This window comes from Microtus ochrogaster, linkage group LG5, assembly GCF_000317375.1.
Source record: "Microtus ochrogaster isolate Prairie Vole_2 linkage group LG5, MicOch1.0, whole genome shotgun sequence".
Lineage (NCBI taxonomy): Eukaryota > Metazoa > Chordata > Mammalia > Rodentia > Cricetidae > Microtus > Microtus ochrogaster.
The window spans coordinates 5,615,168-5,637,294 of NC_022031.1; the positions used below are offsets into that span (position 1 = coordinate 5,615,168).

Genomic DNA, 22,127 nt, shown 5'->3' on the forward strand with positions numbered 1-22,127 from the left:
GGGAGGCTGGGAGGAGGCGGAAAATTTTTTTTCTTTCTTAATAAAAAAAAATTAAGAATAGAATAAAAAAAAAAAGTAAGTGTTTCTACCCTTTATTCTACCTTTGCTGTCCTTTCTGGATCTTAGGAATTTGGTTGGCTGTGGATTGCTTCTAAACTTTGGCTGACATGTTCCCTAGTGTTCCTGGCTGAAATGTGTTCCTAGGTATTTATAAATGGAGAGAGGAATGGGGATGCCATAGAAGCTGCAAGGTGAAAATGTTCACATGAAACTGGAGAGTGGTGGTGCATGCCTTTTATCCCAGTACTCGGGAATTAGAGGCAGGAAGATCACTGTGAGTTCAAGGCTAGTCAATTACAACTAACCCGTTATTAATGAACTTGTGTGTGAAAACCAGCTAAGTGCTCTACTGGAATATCTGTCCAGTCATAGATGGGATTTTTTCCTTTAAGAATCATCAACCTCTCTGCATTGAATCAGAAAGCCCTCATTTCTTGTCATCACTGCCAAGTAAATGCCATTCATTTTAGTTCAAAGTTTGCCTCTCTTGATAACGGATCAGTGCATTTTGTAGAAGGAGGAATAGAAGTAAGTGGTAATGTTTCATCCACCACAGGACTTCTTACCATTTTCTTTCATGGCTACTTCCCACTTGGTAATTTTACTTGACCCATGTGTGTGTGTGTGTGTATAATGAAGTACATAAATAAAATGTTGAATGATAATAAATCATAGCAATGTTCAAATTTATTGGAAATACATAAAAGTCATCATTGAACAAATAGAAAAGAAAATTTTCATCCTAATGGGACAGATTGTGCTTATGTTCTTCACCTAAAGAATAAAATCTCTGCTAGATAGTTGATAATATTTTACTTAAACTATTATATACAATTTCTATATATCGGATAGTTTGGTTTTATAACTGTTAAAACTAAACATACCATTTTATTTAAATATCTAGTAAAATTGGCATAAGTCTTTAGGGCCTGTGGTTGTTTGAATGAAAACGTTCTTCATAGGATGACAGTATTTGAACCCCTGTTCCTCAGTTGTTGGTAGTATTTGAAGAATTTAATAGAGCCTTAAAATAGAGCCTTGCTGGAAGAAGTATATCACTAGACTGGGATTTGAATGTCCATGTTTACACCCTAAATTTGTTAATGCCATCCATGCTTTCTGCTTATTTAAAAAGGTGTGAGTTCTCAGCTTTGTACTACTACCACCATGACTTCTAGACCACCTCAACATGGTGGACTCTTATCCCTCAGGATCTTGAAGCATAAATACATCCTTCCTTCAATGAATTTTGTTGGTCATTGTGCTTTGTCACAGTAGAAGAAAATAACTCATGAAGAACCAGTTTGGATATTATTAGACATTGGTATTAATGTCAAGCCAAGTACAATTAACAGTTAATTTTAACTTAATTTATATATATATATATATGTGTGTATACACACACACACACACACACACACACACATATGCTGTTTTCTCCTCATTCCTTCATCTTACCTTCCCATGTTGGCACTTATCCCACAAATTCAAACTTACATCTTTAACAATTGTTGTCACATGTACACCTAAACAAACATACATGCAACCTGTTGTGTTCATTCAGTATTGCCTGCATATGTAAGTTTCTATGGCTGACTGGCTCTAATTAGTGTGTTCATCCATTAAGAAGACTAATTCTATCTCTCTTACCAATTGTTAATTGCTATAGTTCTTCACGGATGTATGGAGCTCAATAATATCGCCCTGTGTTTTGAGATATCAATTGTGGTAGGAGTCATCCCAAATTTTATGAAACTTTAGTCATCATCAGTCAGCAATATTAAAATATCAAACATTCTAACACAATGCAGTTAAATTATGTACCCATTTGGCACATATGTGGCTAGAAATATAGTAGGAAAACACAAGAATATTCGCTTGGTTTAATTAAAATTATTTATTGGAAGAAACTATATATGTATGTATGTGTGTGTGTGTGTGTGTGTGTGTGTGTGTGTGTGTGTGTGTGTAGTGAACTTTATAGCATCCAAATTTCTCAGATATAAGCAGAAGTATTACGGGTAGCATCTGTTGATCTCTGAAGTTAGACAACCATACTTTGTGTAATGTGCACATGATATGATTTCTTACTCATAGCTTTAATGAGGTGCTCACTGAAAGAAAGACTTCAAGTTTGTTCCAAGTTTGATTATGAATTAATATTTGTCATTACACAATAAAAAGATATTATTGTTGTTGCCAATTTCTCATGTTATCCACTTTAAGCTAAATGACCCCAAATATGAAGGTGAACCAATATTTAAGACACTGAGCTTAGGGAAACATTGCACTGACTGAAATTGAGCTTACAGACAACAGTACATTAACATCGCTGTAAATCTATATCACATTTGTTGACTTGGGTTACTTCATAATAAGATTTTGTACCTAAAAAGAGTAAATATGTCTAAATTCTTATCTTCACGAATCACTGAAGGAAACAAAGCACTACTTTATATTCAATAGGTTCACTAAATACATGCAGACATGTGTTGAATATCCAAGCCATCAATAATATTATCTCAGTAAAAGGAAGACAGTATGTAATCTCTAGAGACAGGAAGAATTACTTTAAAGAAGATATAATTTTATTGTCTCCATAATATGGGACATGAAAAGTTCAGACGTTTAATGTGTCATTTTCTAATGTATTTTTTTATTTATTTTCCACAGGAGAAATAAAAAGTCCTACCAATACAATTCCAAAATCTTTAATGTCTGGCCTGTCCATTGTTATTCTGATATACTTACTGACTAATATATCATACTTGACAGTTCTGTCACCTCAAGAAATCATTTCTTCAGGTATGAAGATGTATAAGTAAATAAGATAGACGCCTCTCTGTTCTCATAGTTAAATATGGCAAGTTTTATATGATATATATATACATATATATATATAAGCTTATGCACAAAATTATATAAAATAGAATGTTTATATTTTGGGCTTTTTAATGAATCTAAAGAAAATATAATGACCTGAGCTTAAATTATAAGATAAACAATCACATGTTAACAAGTAAATTATAAATACAGAAGGCCATGTACCAAGAACTAAATACAGAAGGCCATGTACCAAGAACTAAAATAAATGAAAAAGAAAAAAAGAGTAGGAAAAGAGGACAAAGAAAATGAAGACAAGACAGCTGAGCAAGTAAAAGAAGAACACAAAGCATAGATATTATGCTCAGATGCTTCATGCTTCAATATACACTTTTATCTTTACAATGAAAGAGGCTGTTCAAAAAAGGCACCATATCCTTACTTTGTTAGATATAAAACCCAGTGACAAGATTTTCATTAGGCTATTATTAGCATCCATCATAGATTGTTCAAAATGTAAGTCACAACCAGTTCTCAGCCACACTTTGCATATTATAACACTGTCCTTCTCTAAGATATTACTAGTAATCTCTAAATGTGAGGAGCAATTTTTATGATAGGCTCATATATATATATATATATATATATATATATATATATATATATGGATTCATCATATTCATCACAATATCACTAGGAATAAGTATGGCTCCACCACCACTCATTCATTATTGTCTGGACTTGCTGTCAAAAACATGATTTTTTTTTGGAGATAAGTGTTTATTCTGGTTGGAATTAGAACTTCAACATTCCCTTCATACACATGAAAAATGGGAAAATTTCTATTCCAGGCATAGGTAGCAGCACTGATTTTAAACAGCATGATAAAAAAAAGGGCATACACAGTCTTTCTTTAGGATATTTTCAGTCTTATATGAATAGTCACAAAATGACATAGTATAAGCAATATTTGGCAATGTCAAAGGGGACATTGTACAGGAGTGTTTTTAAGTATATCTGCAATATAGGTACATTAAGGAGAGGATATGTGGGAAATGTCACAGCTCACAAACTACAATCTATTCTACACAATAGTAGCTAAGTTTTAGGCCACTTTTGCTGGGAGGTATGTATCATGCAGTGCAGGGCTTCACAGCTAGTACTGTCTTATTATCTGGCAAAAGGTTGTGTATTGTTAATACATGAGATAGACATATTAAGAATCAGGAGAGCAAAAACTATTATTCCTGCCACTGAGTAGCCTTGCGGCTCTCAAATATGCACATCTAATGCTGGACAAAACCAGCCACAGAGAACAACAGATTAAACAGTATGAGACGCCTTCTCTTAGAATGAATTGACAAATTCTATTACATAATGTATGGATAAAGGGACAATTACAGAATGCTGCTCTATTGTCTTTCAAGCAAAAAAATCACTTTGGCTTTTTGAATTTTCATTTAATTTTTCAGATTCTAGTGCTATCACATGGATGAACAGAGTTGTCCCTTCGACACAATGGGCTATTTCTTTGGGGATCTCAGTTTCACTGATGAACACCATTTCTTGTGGAATACTTTCAGCATCAAGAATATTTTACTGTGCAAGTCAGGATGGAAAATTACCTTTCATATACTCAATGCTTAATGAACATCATTCTCCAGTTGTAGCAGTCTTCATGATTATCATTTTGTCTTCTATTTCAATAATAACTTCAAATTTAATTTACTTAGTGAAATATGTGGGGCTAGGAACATGGTGTATAAATTTGATGAATATGATAGGGTTGCTTAAAATAAGGTTCCAGAAGCCTGATCTGCCAGGACCTTATAAGGTAAGTCAATATGCAAAAAATGTTGAATATATAGCTTGTTTGTTGTTAAACCTTTCTCAATAGCTGTGAGTATCTTCAAACCACTCTATGACTTACCAAGCATTTGTGATATTGACCATTTGAGGCTTCATATTTTTCATTGTGTGAAAGGTAAAAACTGATATACTGCAGGGAAAACAGATGGCATCATTATCTTCCAGAAAGAAAACAATAATACTAAGGAGAAAATTACAATTTCCATGCTCAAATGAGCTGCCTCACCTCGTAATTTTACATAGTAGAAGTAGCTTCCTTTTTTTTTTGCTTATTTCCTTAGTAGACATTTTATTTAATTCAAGATTTTAAGGAAAGACTTACGTTGTACGGTTTTCATTAAATTGTCTTGGTAATGTGTAAATCACACAGTTATATAACATGAATCCGTAGATGTTCCATTATCTTTGCCTTCCTTTTCAATAGTCCTATGAATATCTTAAAGAATTATTCTGTATAATGGTTGCTGAGATAATAAAAAATGATGAAAACAATTTTGTATTTTTATAGTGACTATAATAATCCCATTAGCATTGTTAATAAATTACACATTCACAAATTTTTCCCTAGGCATTCTGATTCATTCAGTGTCTACTTGACCACAGGAATGTATACTAATATTTTTCATCTTAGGATCCTAATATATAGTGAAAACTAACAGTATTTTGAGAAATATCAGTCTATATTATATTCCAAATTCTTTTTTGAAATTGCTTCTTCTTCAAATGTATCCCAAGTCAGCCAAGTGAATGATACCTTATTACATTGTGTATCTCTGCTATATTTCAGACAATCATATATATAATTCAGAAAAATTGAGGTTAATATATTTTGAGACTCTTACTATATTGAGGAAGTGTAAAACATATATACACTTCAGTAAAATTAATGAAGAAATTTCATCTTTGAGCACATTCTAGTGAATTTGATTTTCATATAAACTTCATAAGAATCCTATCAGATATCATCTTGTAAGTAAAAAATCGAATGAACCTGTGAGATACCTGAACAATGCCTTTCAGATTCCTGTTTGTTGATTTTTATTATCTTTCCTGAGCATTAGTTACAGTAAATGGCAAGTAGGTGTATTTCAGAAGTATGAGTGTTCATGCTGAAAACATTATCAATCTAAAAGTGTGAAGTCACTGAAGTGCTGGTTATTTATGTATCACAATGTAAAGACTCAGCAACAACAGACCTTAAATAAATCAATATCCAGACCTATATTCAAGGCATACGTGGTGTCAGACATTATGAAATGGACAAACACTCCTATTGAAGAAAACACTGAGTCTTCTGTATAATGGTATATTGTTTAAAACTGAAAAGCAACCAAACCAATTTTTGTTTCAAGGTAAATGACAGCTAACCAAGATTGCTACATCCACCAAAACTATATTGTAAATCTAATATGGAAATAATGACAGTTAAAAACAAGTAAGTAGATGTTATAATACTCATGGCCATCAAATCATCTGTGCAGAATGTACTTAAATGAATACTGTATATCAAGAATGAAGAAAGAAAATATCATGAAACCACCACCCAGAATAAACTTCATGAGAGGAATAGATGATTAATGAAGAAGTAGAAGCAGATACATTGTTACTAACATTCTTAACAAGTAACTCTCACGAATAGAGGAGAAAGAAGAAAGCACAATAATCTACACATCAGCATCAGGAAACTAATCAAAATTAAAGTACTTTTATACCATTTCAATAATAAAATTAATTGCGAATAAACTCACATCACCAATAGAATGACAAAGACTACTGAAAAGATGAGAATTAACTGCTGGACATCACTGGACTGAGCTCCCAAAGTCCCAATGAGGAACAGAAGGAGGGAGAAGCTGAGCAAGGAAGTCAGGACCAAGAGGGGTGCAACCACCCATGGAGACAGTGGGACTGATCTATTGGGAGCTCACCAATGCCAGCTGGATTGTGACTCGAAAAGCAGGGGATAAACCCGGACTCTCTGAATATGGCGGACAATGAGGGCTGCTGAGAAGCCAAGGACAATGGCACTGGGTTTTGATCCTACTTCTTGTTCTGGCTTTGTGGGGGCCTAGCCAGTTTGGATGTTCACCTTCCTAGACCAGGATGGAGGGGGGAGGACTTCGGACTTTCCACAGGGCAGGGAACCCTGACTGCTCTTCAGACTCGAGAGGGAGGGGGAGAGGAAGGGGGGGAAGTTAGGGGGGGGGAGAGTGGGAGGAGTGGGAGGCTGGGAGGAGGCGGAAAATTTTTTTTTCTTTCTTAATAAAAAAGAAATTAAAAAAAATGATTGAACAGAAAAAAAAAGAAACAAATAAATTAGAGCGGTGATGCATTTAAAGTAAATAAAATTTAAAAAGTAAAAAAAAAAAAAGAAATGGTGAACAATATATGATTCTGATTCCATGGTCAAGAAGATATGATGCATAATTCTATTCCTCCTGTCATCAGTGCAGATATGAAAGCAAAAATTAAAACTGCTGGACATCATTAAGAAACGGGCCTCATTAGCAAAACTGACCATGAACTGATAAACAAAGAAAGCAAGACAATTTTTTAAGAAAAGAGAAGCTGAAAACCACTAGAAAAAATAGTAACTAAAATACTACATACAAATAAGATGGACAGTTCACCAGGAATATAAACAAGAAATGCCTGTTAAAGTATTGAAATTTTCGATTTCATTTTAAAATTGCTAAACAGTAATGGACATAAAATATCAGATAAGTCCTGGTGAAATGACAGTAAGTGAATTCCATACAGCATTCTGATCTTTATGTAGTTCATTCAAACCAAAAATAAATTTAAAAAATTGAGAGATAAACTATACTATACATCAAATGGATTTTAAGGGTATCTTCAATATATTCATTGATTGTATATTTCCCTTAAATGTCCATAAATTTATGTAAAAAATCAATACAATAATGATTTGTCTCTAATCAGATCATAGTAGAAAATACTAGAAAGAGCAAGAGGAACTGTACATTTATGTGGAGTATGGGTGGGACTCCTGAAACTAATAAAGTAGATACTTTCTAAAATATATACATGTACATAAACAAACTCAGTAAAGCTTCCAAATAATAAGGGAGATTGAGCCAAAACCTGAAATCTGTTGTCTCCAAATGAAGCTTCCAGGACTAGGTATGGGTTACATCTAAAAGGGGCCACATTAAAGCTCCCAAACAACCGAAGCAATTATCAAGGATATTTTTGGTTCTAAACAAACTGAAAGGAAGGCCCTATTGACGAAAATCCCCACACAACTCATTGAACATAGAGATGAGCTAATGCCTAATTAGAAACTTCATCCCTGAGTAGTGTTGTTGGTACTGGAAGAAACAGTTTTAAGGAGCTATTGAAATCAACCAACCTTTAAAAGCTGGCACAAATGCTTCTCAAACAATTCCATAAACAAAATGGAAGGAATGCTAATAAATCATTCTACAAAGCCAGCAGTACACTAATATCAAAATTACATAAAACCCCAACAAAAACAAAGAAAACTATAGAACAATTTTTCTGGTGAATATATGTGCAGCAAATTTTAACAAAATACTTCCAATCTGAGGTTAAGAGTGCAAAAGGGAGATCAAACAGGAAACTTTGGCTTAATTAAAGGAATGAAAGGATAATTGGACATATTTAAATCTGTAATTGCAATATTACACATAACTAGACTTAAGGTCAGAAATCACATTTCTTTGTTAAAATCTGTATTAGTACATATGCACATATCAGACACAAGCACAGACGTGAGATCACAAGAAATGATGATGCGTAAAAGGCAGAGACTTATGAGAACAAAAAAAGAAAGTCAAACATATATCAGGAAGCATAAGTGGAAACAATTTTGTGGAAGGAAAGAGACAAATAAGAAAGAAAAGGAAATTTTCATACATATATATATGTATATATATACTCATTTTACCTATAAACACATCACTATACTATGCCAACTAAAATTATTATAAAGAAACAAAGAAGGAAAAGGAAGGAAAGAATTTGGCTGTTTATAACTATTTAAGTAATTTTCCTAATGCAGTAAAAGATCATTGTAATCATTATTAAGTAGAAAAATACTGCTGTTTTTCTTTATGGCAAATGGTGTCTATACTGTTTGAAAATAAAGCACTGGCTTTTCTGAATGATGACTCAGTTAATAGAATAGATATTAATGGATACTACAGGTAAATAAGTAAGTTAAAAGTGACATTTTGTGGTAAGGAATATCTAATCTACTATTAGCTAATGCCAGGACTGCCTACTCTAAAACTTTTGAAGATGTGTATGCACTCACTTTATTTGGGTTCTATAGCATTTTTAATGTTATTTTGTCATAAGAACTTGCCATGACATCACAAATCTTAATTTTCTTTTTTTCTTTCAGGTATGGCTGCCATTCATATTTGGATCTATAGCTTTATCAGTTTTTCTAATTTTCACACCAATGATTCAGTCTCCTAATATTGAGCATGTCTATCAGGTTGTCTTTCTTTTCTGTGGTCTTCTGTGTTACTGGCTTCAAACTCACCTTAAAAGATATGATGTTTGTTTTGACAAAATCACTTGTTATTGGCAATTATTTTTCAATGTTTCACCATCTGAAAACCAAGATAAATTAATTAATTTCTAAAATCCTTACTAAAGGAGAAATATATTTGAGACTATGCATAATATAATTTTTAAGATATGAGTACAATTTTATTGCAATTTTGCTTTTTAAATGTGAATAGCATTAAACATAATTCTTGCTTATATTATGTCTACCCTAAAAAATTGTTGAATAGTTTCACTTTCACTTCTTAAATGTCATCATGCAGTAAATAATGAATAGAAATGAGATTAAATTTTCCAGATAAACAATAGCTAAAAGAATATGGAAATTTCATTTCTCATTAAGGGAGATATATGTGTCTAAGGCATTTTAGCATCTTGGTAAATGTATTTTGCCTCACAGCAAATCATAACATTTTTAGGTAGAATTCTTTTATAACATATTTAGCGTAATTTCACTAACTTGGAAAGTTTGTGTAATGTGTTGTGTACACACAAGAATTAGTGTACTTTACCCAAAGAGTCACAGTCAGTGATTCCTCATTGGCTGCTCTCTCCATACATAGACAGACTTCAACAGTGGTAAAAGAAAACATACAACCTTTACAGCTGAAAATATGCCCTTATTTACTCTTCAGAAAATGTTACCAATTCTTAATGTCTAATGTTTTGCTAATATTTTAGCAAGTAATGTTCTATTATGCTTTATTATAATTTGTGAAGTATTTGTGTATGCACATTTGGGGTATGATATGGCAACATACCACACTGAATGAGACGAAATAGTATCTTGTCAATATATTAGAAGGAAAGTAAACTGGATTTCTGTCCTGTGAAAATATATTTAATGTGTAACATAAACTATCAATGAGTTAACATATAAGATATATGAGAAAGAAATGTGAATTTCTCTGTTTTGATCAGCACACACACACATACAGACTTGATAATCATTATAATTGATTCCTTAACCAAAACATTTTAAAATGTTTCAAAGGGAAATTTTAACCACTTTGATTTTATCACATTAAATATAATTATTCATCAGATTATAATATTCTTTCCACAAATTAGGTAAATTTAAAATTTTAAAAAATATATATTCCGCAATTGTTTCGTATTTTCTTTTTAATAGCAATATTTTGAGATTCATTGTCATATCTACATGCATATTTCTTCAGACTTTTCTTATTGTCTCCACCATACTCTCACCTCTCTAGTTCTCACTTCTGATTTCATGATAATTACACTATTACCCACCCATTCTCCTCTCACCCCACTCATATCGGACCTCTTCAACCATTCTCATAGTTTTCTTTATTCTTTGATGTCCAATACGTACATAATCACAAATATATATATATATATATATATATATATATATATATATACTCAATCAAGGCCATACATATGATAGAAAATGGGATGTTTGTCTGTCTTGTTCTGCTTTATGCTACTTAAAACATCATTGCCCAGTTTCATAATTTTTACCCATATTGTCATTATTTGAATCTTCCTTAAAACTGAATAAAATTCTGATACATCCACCATGTTTTCTTTATCTACTTATATTTTTTGGATTCTCAGACTAATTCCATGTTTGACCTATTATGAGGGTAGTAACATACGTGTATGTGCAAGTGTATATGTAGTATGCTTGCTTAGATCCTTTGGGTCTATAACAAAGAGTTATAAAGATGGACGCTACAGTATTTCTAGATGTGAAAGTTCCTCAGTGGTTTCTAGAATGGTCATATGAATTTACGGTCATATCAGCCCTATATTTTTCTAGAATGGTCATATGAATTTACGGTCGTATCAGCCCTGTATTTTTTTCTAGAATGGTCATATGAATTTATGGTCATACCAGCCCTGTATTTTTCTAGAATGGTCATATGAATTTACAGTCATATCAACCCTGTATTTTTTTTCTTTTGTCACCTATATCAGTACCCGAACATATTGTGGTTTTAAAAAAAAACTAAAAATTTTAACAGTTTTATTAAAAAATTATACTTGGAGAAAATGCCTTGCTTTTTATAGCTGGAATCACCAAAGTTTGTGTTTTTTTTTTCATGAAGATGAGTTCTTGCTATTTTTACATACAATTACAGATAAGTTGGAAAGCATCATGCTTCCCTGATGGCTAGCCATAGAAAGGCAGATGGTGGTGTGTGCCATAGGAGTGCTGAAAACAGAATCTGTATCTTTTAGTAGCGAAACCATTCACCTAATGACTGACACATCTCTACAGCTGCTTCTACTGTTTTAAGATTATCTTTTCAATTATATGAATGTATATGGGTATACGCACATGAGTGAAAGCCAGAAGCATCACGTCCCCAAAAGTAGTAGTTGTAGCTGGATACAAGTTGCTTGACAGAGATGATGTAACTTGAACTCCAAACCCCTGGAAGAGCAAATAGTGTACTTTACTCCTGGCCTATCTTTACCCTGAGAGTTTATTTAAAGCCAGAGATTAGACAAAGCATGGAAAATTTTGGCCCATTATTTCTTTAAGTGTTTTACTTTCTGATTTCTTTATTTTCTTCTGGTTCTTACAATGTCATGTGTTGGATTGCTTCAGTTCTATTCAAGTCTATGATGCTATATTCTAGGTTCACCCTTTGTTTAATTTTCGTGCTTTTCTGTGCTTTTATAAAAATTAATTTTAAACAAAAATCCAATACAAAAAATCAAGAACCAAGAAGACAATATAAAACCACACACCACTAAAATCCAAAATATAACAAAATAAAAGCATACAGAAATGATTATCATATATTATATGATGATCAAAACTACTCCTGAACACAAGGCCTGTCCAGGGGTGGCTGACACATCAAGTGGCACAATTTATTAGAGAAAATTTTCCCTCTCCTAGCAAATATAAGTGACAGTTACATTGTTAACCTTTACATTAGTAATTATGTTTTCATTCACTCCCTTTTTTAATATATAAAAATTATATGAAAAGAAAACAAAAACTATGTAATTGAAGCTGAACAATATGGCATGTCACAATCAACTCTAAGTACATTTATAACTCCAGTTCTACAAGTTTCAACAATCCTCTTTTGGTCATGGAAGTATGCATATGGTACAAATGCATGTATCAGAAAAATGTGTATACCTATGAAAGAATAAATAAATAAAAATAAAATCAAGAGACTAAGAGTATCAACTTTTTTTGTATTACATCTGTTGAGAGCCATAGGCTATGTATAGTCTAAAAGATTTCTTGTAAACTCATGAGATAATGCAATCAAGAGAGTAGTGACTTGATATTATTATGATATTTGAAACATCCAATAAATCTGGGATTGTTTGAAAGAAACAAATCCAAGAATAATAGAAATAGAAGACAGAGAAGAAGCACAGCTTACAGGTCCAGAAAATATTTTCAACAAAATCAATGAAGAAAAATTTCCTAACCTAAAAACAGAGATGCCCATAAAGACACAGGAAGGACACAGACTAGCAAATAGATTGGAATATATAAGGAAGTCCCTTAGGAACATAATAATCAAAACAGTAAACATATAATGTAAAAAATAATATTTAAAGCTACAAATAGAAAAGAGCAAGTAACGTATAAATGCTAACATTTTAGAATTTTACCTGACTTCTCAATGGAGACTCTAAAATACAAAATATTTTGGAGAGATGTACTGAATATTCTTAGAGACTACACATTCCAGGTCAGACTATTATACCTAGCAAACTCTTCAATCACTGTAAATGGAGAAAATAAATTATTCCATGATAAAACCGAAGTTAAACAATACTTATCTGCAAATACAGACCAACACACAGTCCTAGAAGTAAGATTCCCACCTAAGACCATTGACTACAAATATGAAAAAAATGAGAAAAAATTAATACAATCAAAATCAAACAAAGGAAAACAGTTATATGCACATATACAACTTCATCACAACCACCACCACCACCAATAACAACAAAGCAACCAACAACAATTGGTTAAAGATATTTCTCATTATTAGTGATATCAATTCCCAGATAAAATGTAAAAGACCAGAAGAATGAAAAAGAAAACAGGATCCATCTCTGTGTTTCACAAAAAAAAAAACCTCAACAACAAAGGTAAATATTAAATCAGAGGTAAGGGTTCAGGAAAAAAAAAAGCATAACACTCAAATGCACCTAAAAATCAAACCAATGTATCCATTTTAATATCTAAAATATATTTCAAACAAAAACAAATCAAAAGAGATAGGGAAGGAGACTGTATACTGATCAAAGAAAAATCCACCAGTATTACAATTTAATTTTTAATATTTAATCCCCAAATATAAGGCCCCCAAATTTACACAAGAATATTATTACAGCTAAAATTACATATTGATCCTCACACACTGATAGTGGGAGATTCAATACTCCAGTCTCACCAATGAACAGGACATCCATAGAAAACTTAACCAGACAAATTTTTGTTTTTATAAAGCATATGCACCTAATAAAATATTTCACCCAAACATAAAAGGAAGATGCCTTCTATTCTGCACCTCATGGAACTATGTCCAAAATTGAACACATACTTGGACAGCAAGCAAAACTCAAAATATATAAGAAAAATAAAAAAAATAACTATACCCTGACAGATCATCATGGATTAAAGTTATGTATCAACAGCAACAAAAGCAACAGAAAACTCCAACTCAAGAAAACTGCACACCACTCTTCTAAATCAAAATGAGTCAAACAAAATTAAAGAAAGGAATTAGAAACTTTCTCAAATTGAATGAAAATAAATACACAGTGTACCCAGTGTTCTGGGACATAATAAAAGAAGTTCTAAGGGGTAAGTTCATACCACTAAGTGCCTAAATAAAAGAAAAAAACTTGGAAAGATATCCTACTAGCAACTTAACAGCACACCTGAATGTAATAGAACATAAAGGAGCAATCACACCCAAGAAGAGTAGACAGCAAGAAATAATCACACTCAGTGCAAAAATCAATAAAATAGAAAAAAATAGCAATGCAAATAATCATTGAAATAATACAGAATAAAATAAAAAGTTTATTTATGAAAAAACAGCAAAACAGAAACACCTTATCCAAACTAAGAGAGAATATCCTAATAAACAAAATCATAAATGAAAAGGGAAACAGAACAACAGACAGTGAGGAATTCCAAATAATCATAAGGACATACTTTTAAAAACCTGTATTCAATTTCATTAGAAAAGGTAAAAGTATGAAATAATCTTCTTGATAGGTATTACTTGCAAAATTAAATCAAGATCAGATAAAAATTTAAAGAGAGCTTTAGTCTATTTAAACTTTAAATTCTTAAACTTAGTGAAGTAGAAGTCATTAAAAGACTCCCAACCAAAAAAATCCCAGGACAAGATGATTTTATTACAGAATTCTAACAGACCTTCAAAGAAGTGTTAACATTTATGATCTTCAAATTATTCCACAAATAGAAACTAAAGAGACATTCATCAATTCATTTTTGTGGCCACAGTTACCCCGACATCAAACCAGACAAATCCTCAACAAACAAAGAGAATTATAGACCAATTTCCTTATGAATATATATTCAAAAATGTTTAATAAAATTATTACAGACCAAATCCAAGCATGCATCCAAAAGATCGTCCATGACTTTTAAGTTTATTTTTATCCAGAGATGCAGGGGTAGTAGAATTATGAAAATAAATTATTTTAATCTCCTGAGTGAGATAACCAAGACCTAAAAAGATGAATGTGGTATGTACTCACTCATTAGTGGACTCTAGCCATAAACAAAGGACATTAAGCCTAGAGGAGACAAATAACAAGGTGAACCCAAAGAAAAACATATATAGATCCTCTTGGAAATTGGAAATAAACAAGATTGTCAGGCAAAAGTTGGGAGTATGGGGGTGCGGGTAGGGGTGGGGGTGTGCTTGGGGGAAGGGGAGAGGGGGAGAGAGAAGGGAGAAAGGAAAGACTGGAGAGAGCTTGCGGTAGTGGGAGGGTGGAGATGGAGGAAGGGCGGATATAGGAGCAGGGAAGAAGTTATCTACATTAAGGGAGCCATTTTAGAGTGGCAAGAGACTTGGCTCTAGAGGGGATCCCAGGTGTCCTAGGGGATGTCTCCAGCTAGGTCCTTGGGCAGCAGAGGAGAGGGTGCCTGAATTGGCCTTGTCTCATTAACACACTGATGATTATCTCAAATATCACCATAGAATCTTCATCAGGCCATGGATGGAGACAGAGACAAAGTCCCTCATCAGAGCAACAGACTGAGCTCCCAAGGTCAAGTTCAAGAGCAGAAGGAGGGAGAAGATGAGTAAGGAAGTCTGGACCATGAAGGGTTGGTCCACCCACTGAGACAGTGTGCCTGTTCGAATGGGAGCTCACCAAATCCAGCTGTACTGGGACTGAATGAGCATGTGACCAAACCGGACTCTAAATGTGGCTGAAATGGGGGACTGATTGAGAAGCCATTGATAAAGAACCTTAATTTGGCGATGGATGGAGATAGAGACAGAGACCCACATTGGAGCAATGGACTGAGCTCTCTAAAACATGGTATATATGATTAAAATGCACATACCAAAGATGGGAAAATCTGGAAAATGGAAAAGTGTTCACCTAAGGCAGATACAATTATCTGTCCTATTGCAGAAGTGCAGGCCTTACTAAAATTAATAAAAATGAAGAAAATGGAGACCCAAAAATATGAGCTTATTTGCACCTTGTCTGATGGTCAGAGTGTTTAGAGGTTGTTCAAAATTTTTGACAAGTGTAGCTGCATGTCCCAACTCAGGAGGTGACTACTTGGTTCTTTTGACATTAAGAGCTCTTACAAGAAGATCCATTCCACCCTGATAGAGGGTCAGGATATACAGATGTACTTCTGCTCTTTCTTCTTATAATTATTAGGTTACCTGGGGCAAGACTGCCTTCAGGATCTGTGGTCTCTGCCTGAACAACAAAATGCTAATGATTTTATGTCTTAAAGTATTAAAGTAATTAACTGTTGGAGTTGTCCTTTGTATCGTGTTAATAAAGTCTCTTGTTACCTTCTTCCCCCTTTTAAATTGGGTATAAAAGCTTACAGAAAAATAAATGTGGGTGATTTCAGTATTCTCTAGAAAAACCTCAATGCCTTCCTAGTACTTTCTACTGTTGCTTATTTTTTCAATTTTTATTTCCACATATCTTCTTATTCTTTACTAATATTTCTAAACCTCTATGCCACTATCTTGGTAAGAGGTGTTTTTGTCGAGGCTGGTACCCAACATTGGTCATCTCATTAGATACAGGAAAAACATTGGACAATATTCAATATTCAATATTCAATACTCCTGAAGACATAAGGGACAAAGGAACATGCCTGAATGTACTGGCATTTTATATAATTTTAATAAATAAAGCTTGCCTGAAGATCAGAGAGTAAAACAGCACCACTGGTCAGCCTTATCAACCAGGCAGTGGTAACACACACCTTTAATCCCAGTAGCCAACCTAGTTTGCCATAGAAATTGAGCAGTGCATGCCTTTAATCCCAGTGGTGCGTGCCTTATAATTCCAGTCCTAGAGAAGAATATATGATGGGAGGAGATAGCTCACAGAGTTTACCTGGAAGGAGGATCACCATTTTTCTGACTGAGGTAAGAGTCAATGACTGACTGCATTACTTTTCTGGATTTCAGGCTTTTTAGCAACCAGCTCAGAGCAGAGCTGGGATTAGAATTCTATCTCTATGAATTGGAACCTAAACCTAGATACCTGGACTTGGGAGACTCACTAGTAGTACTATCTACCCAGCTTAGCTTCCACTCCTGATATACCTATCCTTTTTTTCTACCCCCCCCCCCACACACAGTTGCAGCCACAGCCTGTAGCCCCTCACAGCTTTCTGTGTCTCCCATTTTCCTGCAGTTTGCACACAGACTTGTGTGCATGTGGCTCCCACATGGCTACCACAGCTTTTCCTAATTCCTGCAACCTGTGTCCAACTGCTGCATGACTTCCCTGCCTGATGTCTCTTTAACAAATTTCTGTTCAGTTTTGATTTTCAGTTGTGCTTAGAGAATCCACAACTTTTCCAGACGCACATTATTATTACTCCATAAGTCTCAATTAAACCATGATTTTAGAAGAGGTAAGTAGTCTGATAATTGAAAAGTTTTTACATTCTGATAAACCTCTCCATTGATGAAATAGTCTGAAGCAGACCAAATAAAACTGAATTAGAATAGGCCCAGGTTAAATGGATGCCAAACTTCCTTGTGACTTTCCAGGCCCACAGAACGTAGAGCATGGATATATATATATATAAAAAAAAGAAAGACCAGAATATCACATGTTCGTTCTCTGAGGAGCAGTTTACATACACTACGGAAGTGGTCTTGAGCATCTCTGTGTAGGGTTCACCATTTGGCAGGCTTTCTGGTAGGCAACTCCCAGGGGAAGGGGCTTGGGATGGAAATTTCCACACAAACATTCCAAACTCTTTGGATATATGGATGCCAGGGACTGAGGTGAAGCCTTAACCCACAGTCCAGACTCTTTGGGTATACGTGTACAAGGGGCTGGGGTGATGCTTCCATCCAAACACTAAAAATACTTTATTTTTTGTAATTTGTAAACTATTCATAAAACAATTTCAGATAATATCCCCATCCAAGAATTTAATAACCTTTCATTTGGAAATTTAGGAGAGATATATGACCTACCAGGGACTTTCTTAGCCATCCTTAGCCATAGCTGCTATCAGTTTAATAATTCACATAATATCTTTAAAGAAATGGTTTGACAATAGATTCAGACATAAAGAAAAACTTTAAGAAATGATATAGACATTACAAACTACTAATAAGAAGTTGGCTGAGAGGATCCATACCATTAAAGATGATAATCTTAATTTGACAGACAAAATTCACTCTGTGTCAATTGGTTATGAAACATTACAAATGGCACTGACAGATTAACTAAAATAATTCATATTGTTGAAACTGACAATCAAATTCTGTTAAAAAATTATGGCAAGCAAGCTGGTAGAACATCACTCCTCTGTGAAGGCCCCAAAATGGGAGACATTTTCCACCTTGTGTGAAGGTCAGAGAATTTAGCTTGTTCAAAGTTATTGACAAGTGTTGCTATACATCCTGTACTAGGGTGTGGTTACTTGGTCTTTTTGACATTAAGATGATCCATACAGGTTAATCCATTCCACCCTGACCAAAGGTCAGGAAATTCAAACATACTTTTTCTTTTTCTTTTGAAATAGGAGTTTTAACCTTGGGAGTAGCTGCCTTCAGGATACTTGATCTAGGGTAGGTTCAGTTCCTGAACAAAAAAATGCTTTTCTCATGGATTAATGACTTAATGACTCAAAGTATTGAAGCAAGTCACTGTTGTCCTTTGTGTCATGTTGGAGCAGTCTTTTGTCTTCTTTCCCCTGTTATATTGGGGTATAAAAGTGTATAGAAAATTAAACACAGAAAAAATTCAGTATTTACTGAAACTCTCTCCTGGTTCTATCCTATGTTCCTGTTTTATAGTTTTTACTCACGTCTCCATTACCTTTACTTATTTTTCTAATCCCCATGCTACTACCCTGGTAAATGGTATTTTTGTTGAAGCTGGTCTCTGACACTCCTAAAAGGCAATCTACATGCCATCCAAATAATCTGTAAGGGTGCTGGAATCATGTGACCATGACAGAACCAGAGATTAATTGATTTGATGAAACCATTAGAAATATTCACAGGTCAAGAACTTTAGACTTTAAAGTCTGTGATAAAAAAAATTGAATTGATTGAGAAACTCGTCAGAACATATAAACAAGGAGATGAGGTACAGGCAAAAGACATTAGGAAAGATTTAGCATTGTAAGTACCTCTCAGAATCAAAGATGACTCACCAATAGATTTAGCTACTTATTCTGTTACTACCTCTGTAAAGCCAGAAAATACTCAATATCAAAAAGTATATACAGAATGTAAATGTGAACCTATATGCATGAAAGATCTAAAGGATATTAAGCAAGGAATAGCATCTTATGGCATGCATTCACCATATGTGAAGAAGTTGATAAAGACATGGACTTCAAGAAATAAAGTTACTCTACATGATTGTCTTCAATTAGTCTCTTCTGTACTAGACCATGGTCCATAGCTTCAGCAAGAGTTTTTGGTGAAAAAAGTGTTAAGGCCCTTGAACAAGGTATAGTCAGAGGTTTTGAAACCTTCCAAGATCAATTTCTTGGTGAGGAACCGTATTCTGACTAGATAGTCAAGCTATATACAATGAACACATGTGTACCTATGCCATACAGGGGACTTGAATACTTGGGACATGATTCAAGAACCAGGAAAATGAATATAATCATATATTAGGTTATAAAAGGCCCAAGAGAACTATTTACAAAGATTACCTAAAGCTGTACAAGTATCGGTAGCATTTCCAGAATCTAGAAAAGTACTCCTTGAATCTCTGGCTTTTGCAATTATTAATTTAAAATGCATAAGGATACTTGGTCCCTTAAATATCATATCATCACCAATGGATGTATAGATCCTAAACATGGTTGATATTCAGTCTTTTGGCTATAACCCTAATGATTGGATAGAAGCAATTTTCAAAAGTATGAAGAGGGACCTCCCACAGCAACTGATGAGTTAAAAACTATAAATAGAGGAAGTATCTGGAACAGAGGCCATTGGACTCCATGCTGACTGAAGCCTCTGCACTTGAGAGCAGTGGTCACTGATATTAAAGTCAAAGAAAGAGTTAAACTGATGAATAAAACTATTTAGAAAACCAAACTAAAAAAAAAAACTTTTCTACATTATACATTGTTTTTATATTTTTATTTTCTATGTTTTATGTATGTATGTTTTTTGCACATCATATTCATGCCTGGTTCCCTTAGAACCAGAAGAAGCTTCGAAAACCAGTGAAAGACACTCTCATGAAAAGTAATAGAAAATAGGAAATAAATATTGAGTCAGTATAAATAATTCAACTTCACCCTTAGAATCTGCAGCTGAGATTCCTTCACTTCTTCAGTGTCTGGATGCTCCTGTCCTGTCAGACTCGGTTTGTCATAAGGCCTACCCACGTAGAATTACTAGCAACATGTTCTGTCTTGGCTTCCTGGAAGGTGGAAAAGATTCTTGCCAGGTAAGATTCTTGTTGTCTATCTCTATCACAGTGTCTGCCTCCCTTACCTACCATATTTCTCCTAGGAAACAAAATAGTAAATCTGTGCCTGGCTCTCAATCTGGGAGGTGAAGAGAGACTTTGAGAAAACATATGCTGGTTTTCCATTTGCAGTGTGATGATGAATATTATGGGATGGGTAAAAAGCCGAAGAGCTGATGCTTTGTAAACCCAAGCAGCCTTGTATTGTGGGATGAAGTCCTTAAGAAAGAGACAGAGCTTAGGTGTTATATTAGATCTCTACAGCCCTCAACATTCTGCACCCTCCCATACAATGATTTCAGAAGAGGGGAGGACACAAAAATGCACAGAGTAATGTAAACAGGGATACTGAATAGATTGGAAACTGGATTTTTAAGGATAGTGAGTGTTTTGTGGAGGATGAGTAGCCTACAAAAATAATCCCAGGATCATGGAAGAAAATTTTGAATCCCATTCTTCCTCAGTGTATAATCAAGTATAAATATCTTATCATTGTTGCCCAGATGGACTCTGGTGGCCCTGTGGTCTGCAATGGAAAACTCCAGGGTGTTGTTTCCTGGGGTACTGGCTGTGCTCAGAAAGGGAAACCTGGTGTCTACACCAAAGTCTGCAACTACCTGAACTGGATTCATCAAACCATTTCTGAAAACTAAGTGCCTTTATATTTTCAGGTGTCACACCCTGGTGACCTTCCTTCTGTCTCTACAATCTATGTGGAAATAAAACCTTTTTCTCTGCTTTAACCTTTTGAAGTTTGATGTTAAAGTGAGAAGTCTGGCATAGGTGAACAAAAGTACTCGATAAAATATTGACAAATAGAATCCAAGAACACATCAAAAACAATCATCCACCATGATCAAGTAGGCTTCATCCCAGAGATGCAGTAATGGGTAACCATATGAAAATCTGCCATTGTAATCCAGCATACAAACTGAAAGGAAAAACTAAACACATGACTATCTCATAAGACTTTGAAAAAGCTTTTAATAAAATCCAAAACCACTTTATGATGAAGGTCTTAGAGAGATTAGGAATATGGGTAACATACTTAAAATTAAATAAAAATAAAAGCAATATGCAGGAAGCCAACAGTCAATGTCAGATTGAATGAAGAGAAACTCAAAGCGATTCCACTGAAATCAGGAACAAGACAAAGCTGCCCACTTTCTCTATGTCTATTCACTATAGTACTCAAAGTTCTAGCTAGAGCAATAAGACAACAAAAGGAGATTAAGGGGATTCAAATTGGAAAGGAAGAAGTCAAACTTCCACTATTGGCAGATGATATGATAGCATACATAAATGACCCCCAAAATTCTACTACAGTGTTCCTACAGCTGATAAATACTTTCAGCAATGTGGTGGGTTACAAGAGTAACTAAAAAAAAATCAGTGTCCCTCCTATATTCAAATGATAAACAGGATGAGAATGAAATCAGAGAAATAACACCCTTAACAAAAGCTAAAAATAATATAAAACAAATTGTGTAATATTAATCAAACAAGAGAAAGATCTGTCTGACAAGAATTTCAAGTCTTTGAAGAAAGAAATTGAAGAAGATATCAGAAAATGGAAGAATCTTCCATGCTCATGGATAGGTAGGATTAACATAGTAAAAATAGTAATCTTACCAAAAGCAATC

At 34.0% G+C, this 22,127-nt stretch overlaps 2 protein-coding genes across 2 annotated transcripts in view; both read left to right on the forward strand.

The window, feature by feature from the left end:
- The window catches only part of LOC101988751 (solute carrier family 7 member 13-like), a 34,415-nt gene extending 25,027 nt beyond the window's left edge, over positions 1-9,388 (forward strand). The window contains exons 2-4 of the mRNA XM_005361846.1: positions 2,734-2,865; positions 4,356-4,717; positions 9,143-9,388. Coding sequence (XP_005361903.1) covers positions 2,734-2,865; positions 4,356-4,717; positions 9,143-9,388 — 740 coding nt within the window. The remainder of the gene's footprint in view (positions 1-2,733; positions 2,866-4,355; positions 4,718-9,142) is intronic.
- Positions 9,389-17,422: 8,034 nt separating this feature from the next.
- LOC106144199 (trypsin V-A-like) lies at positions 17,423-21,137 on the forward strand. Its single transcript, XM_013351754.1, has 4 exons — positions 17,423-17,437; positions 20,213-20,258; positions 20,318-20,463; positions 20,988-21,137. Exons 1-4 carry the CDS (start codon positions 17,423-17,425, stop codon positions 21,135-21,137), a joined length of 357 nt encoding a protein of 118 aa, XP_013207208.1.
- Positions 21,138-22,127: the final 990 nt, after the last annotated feature.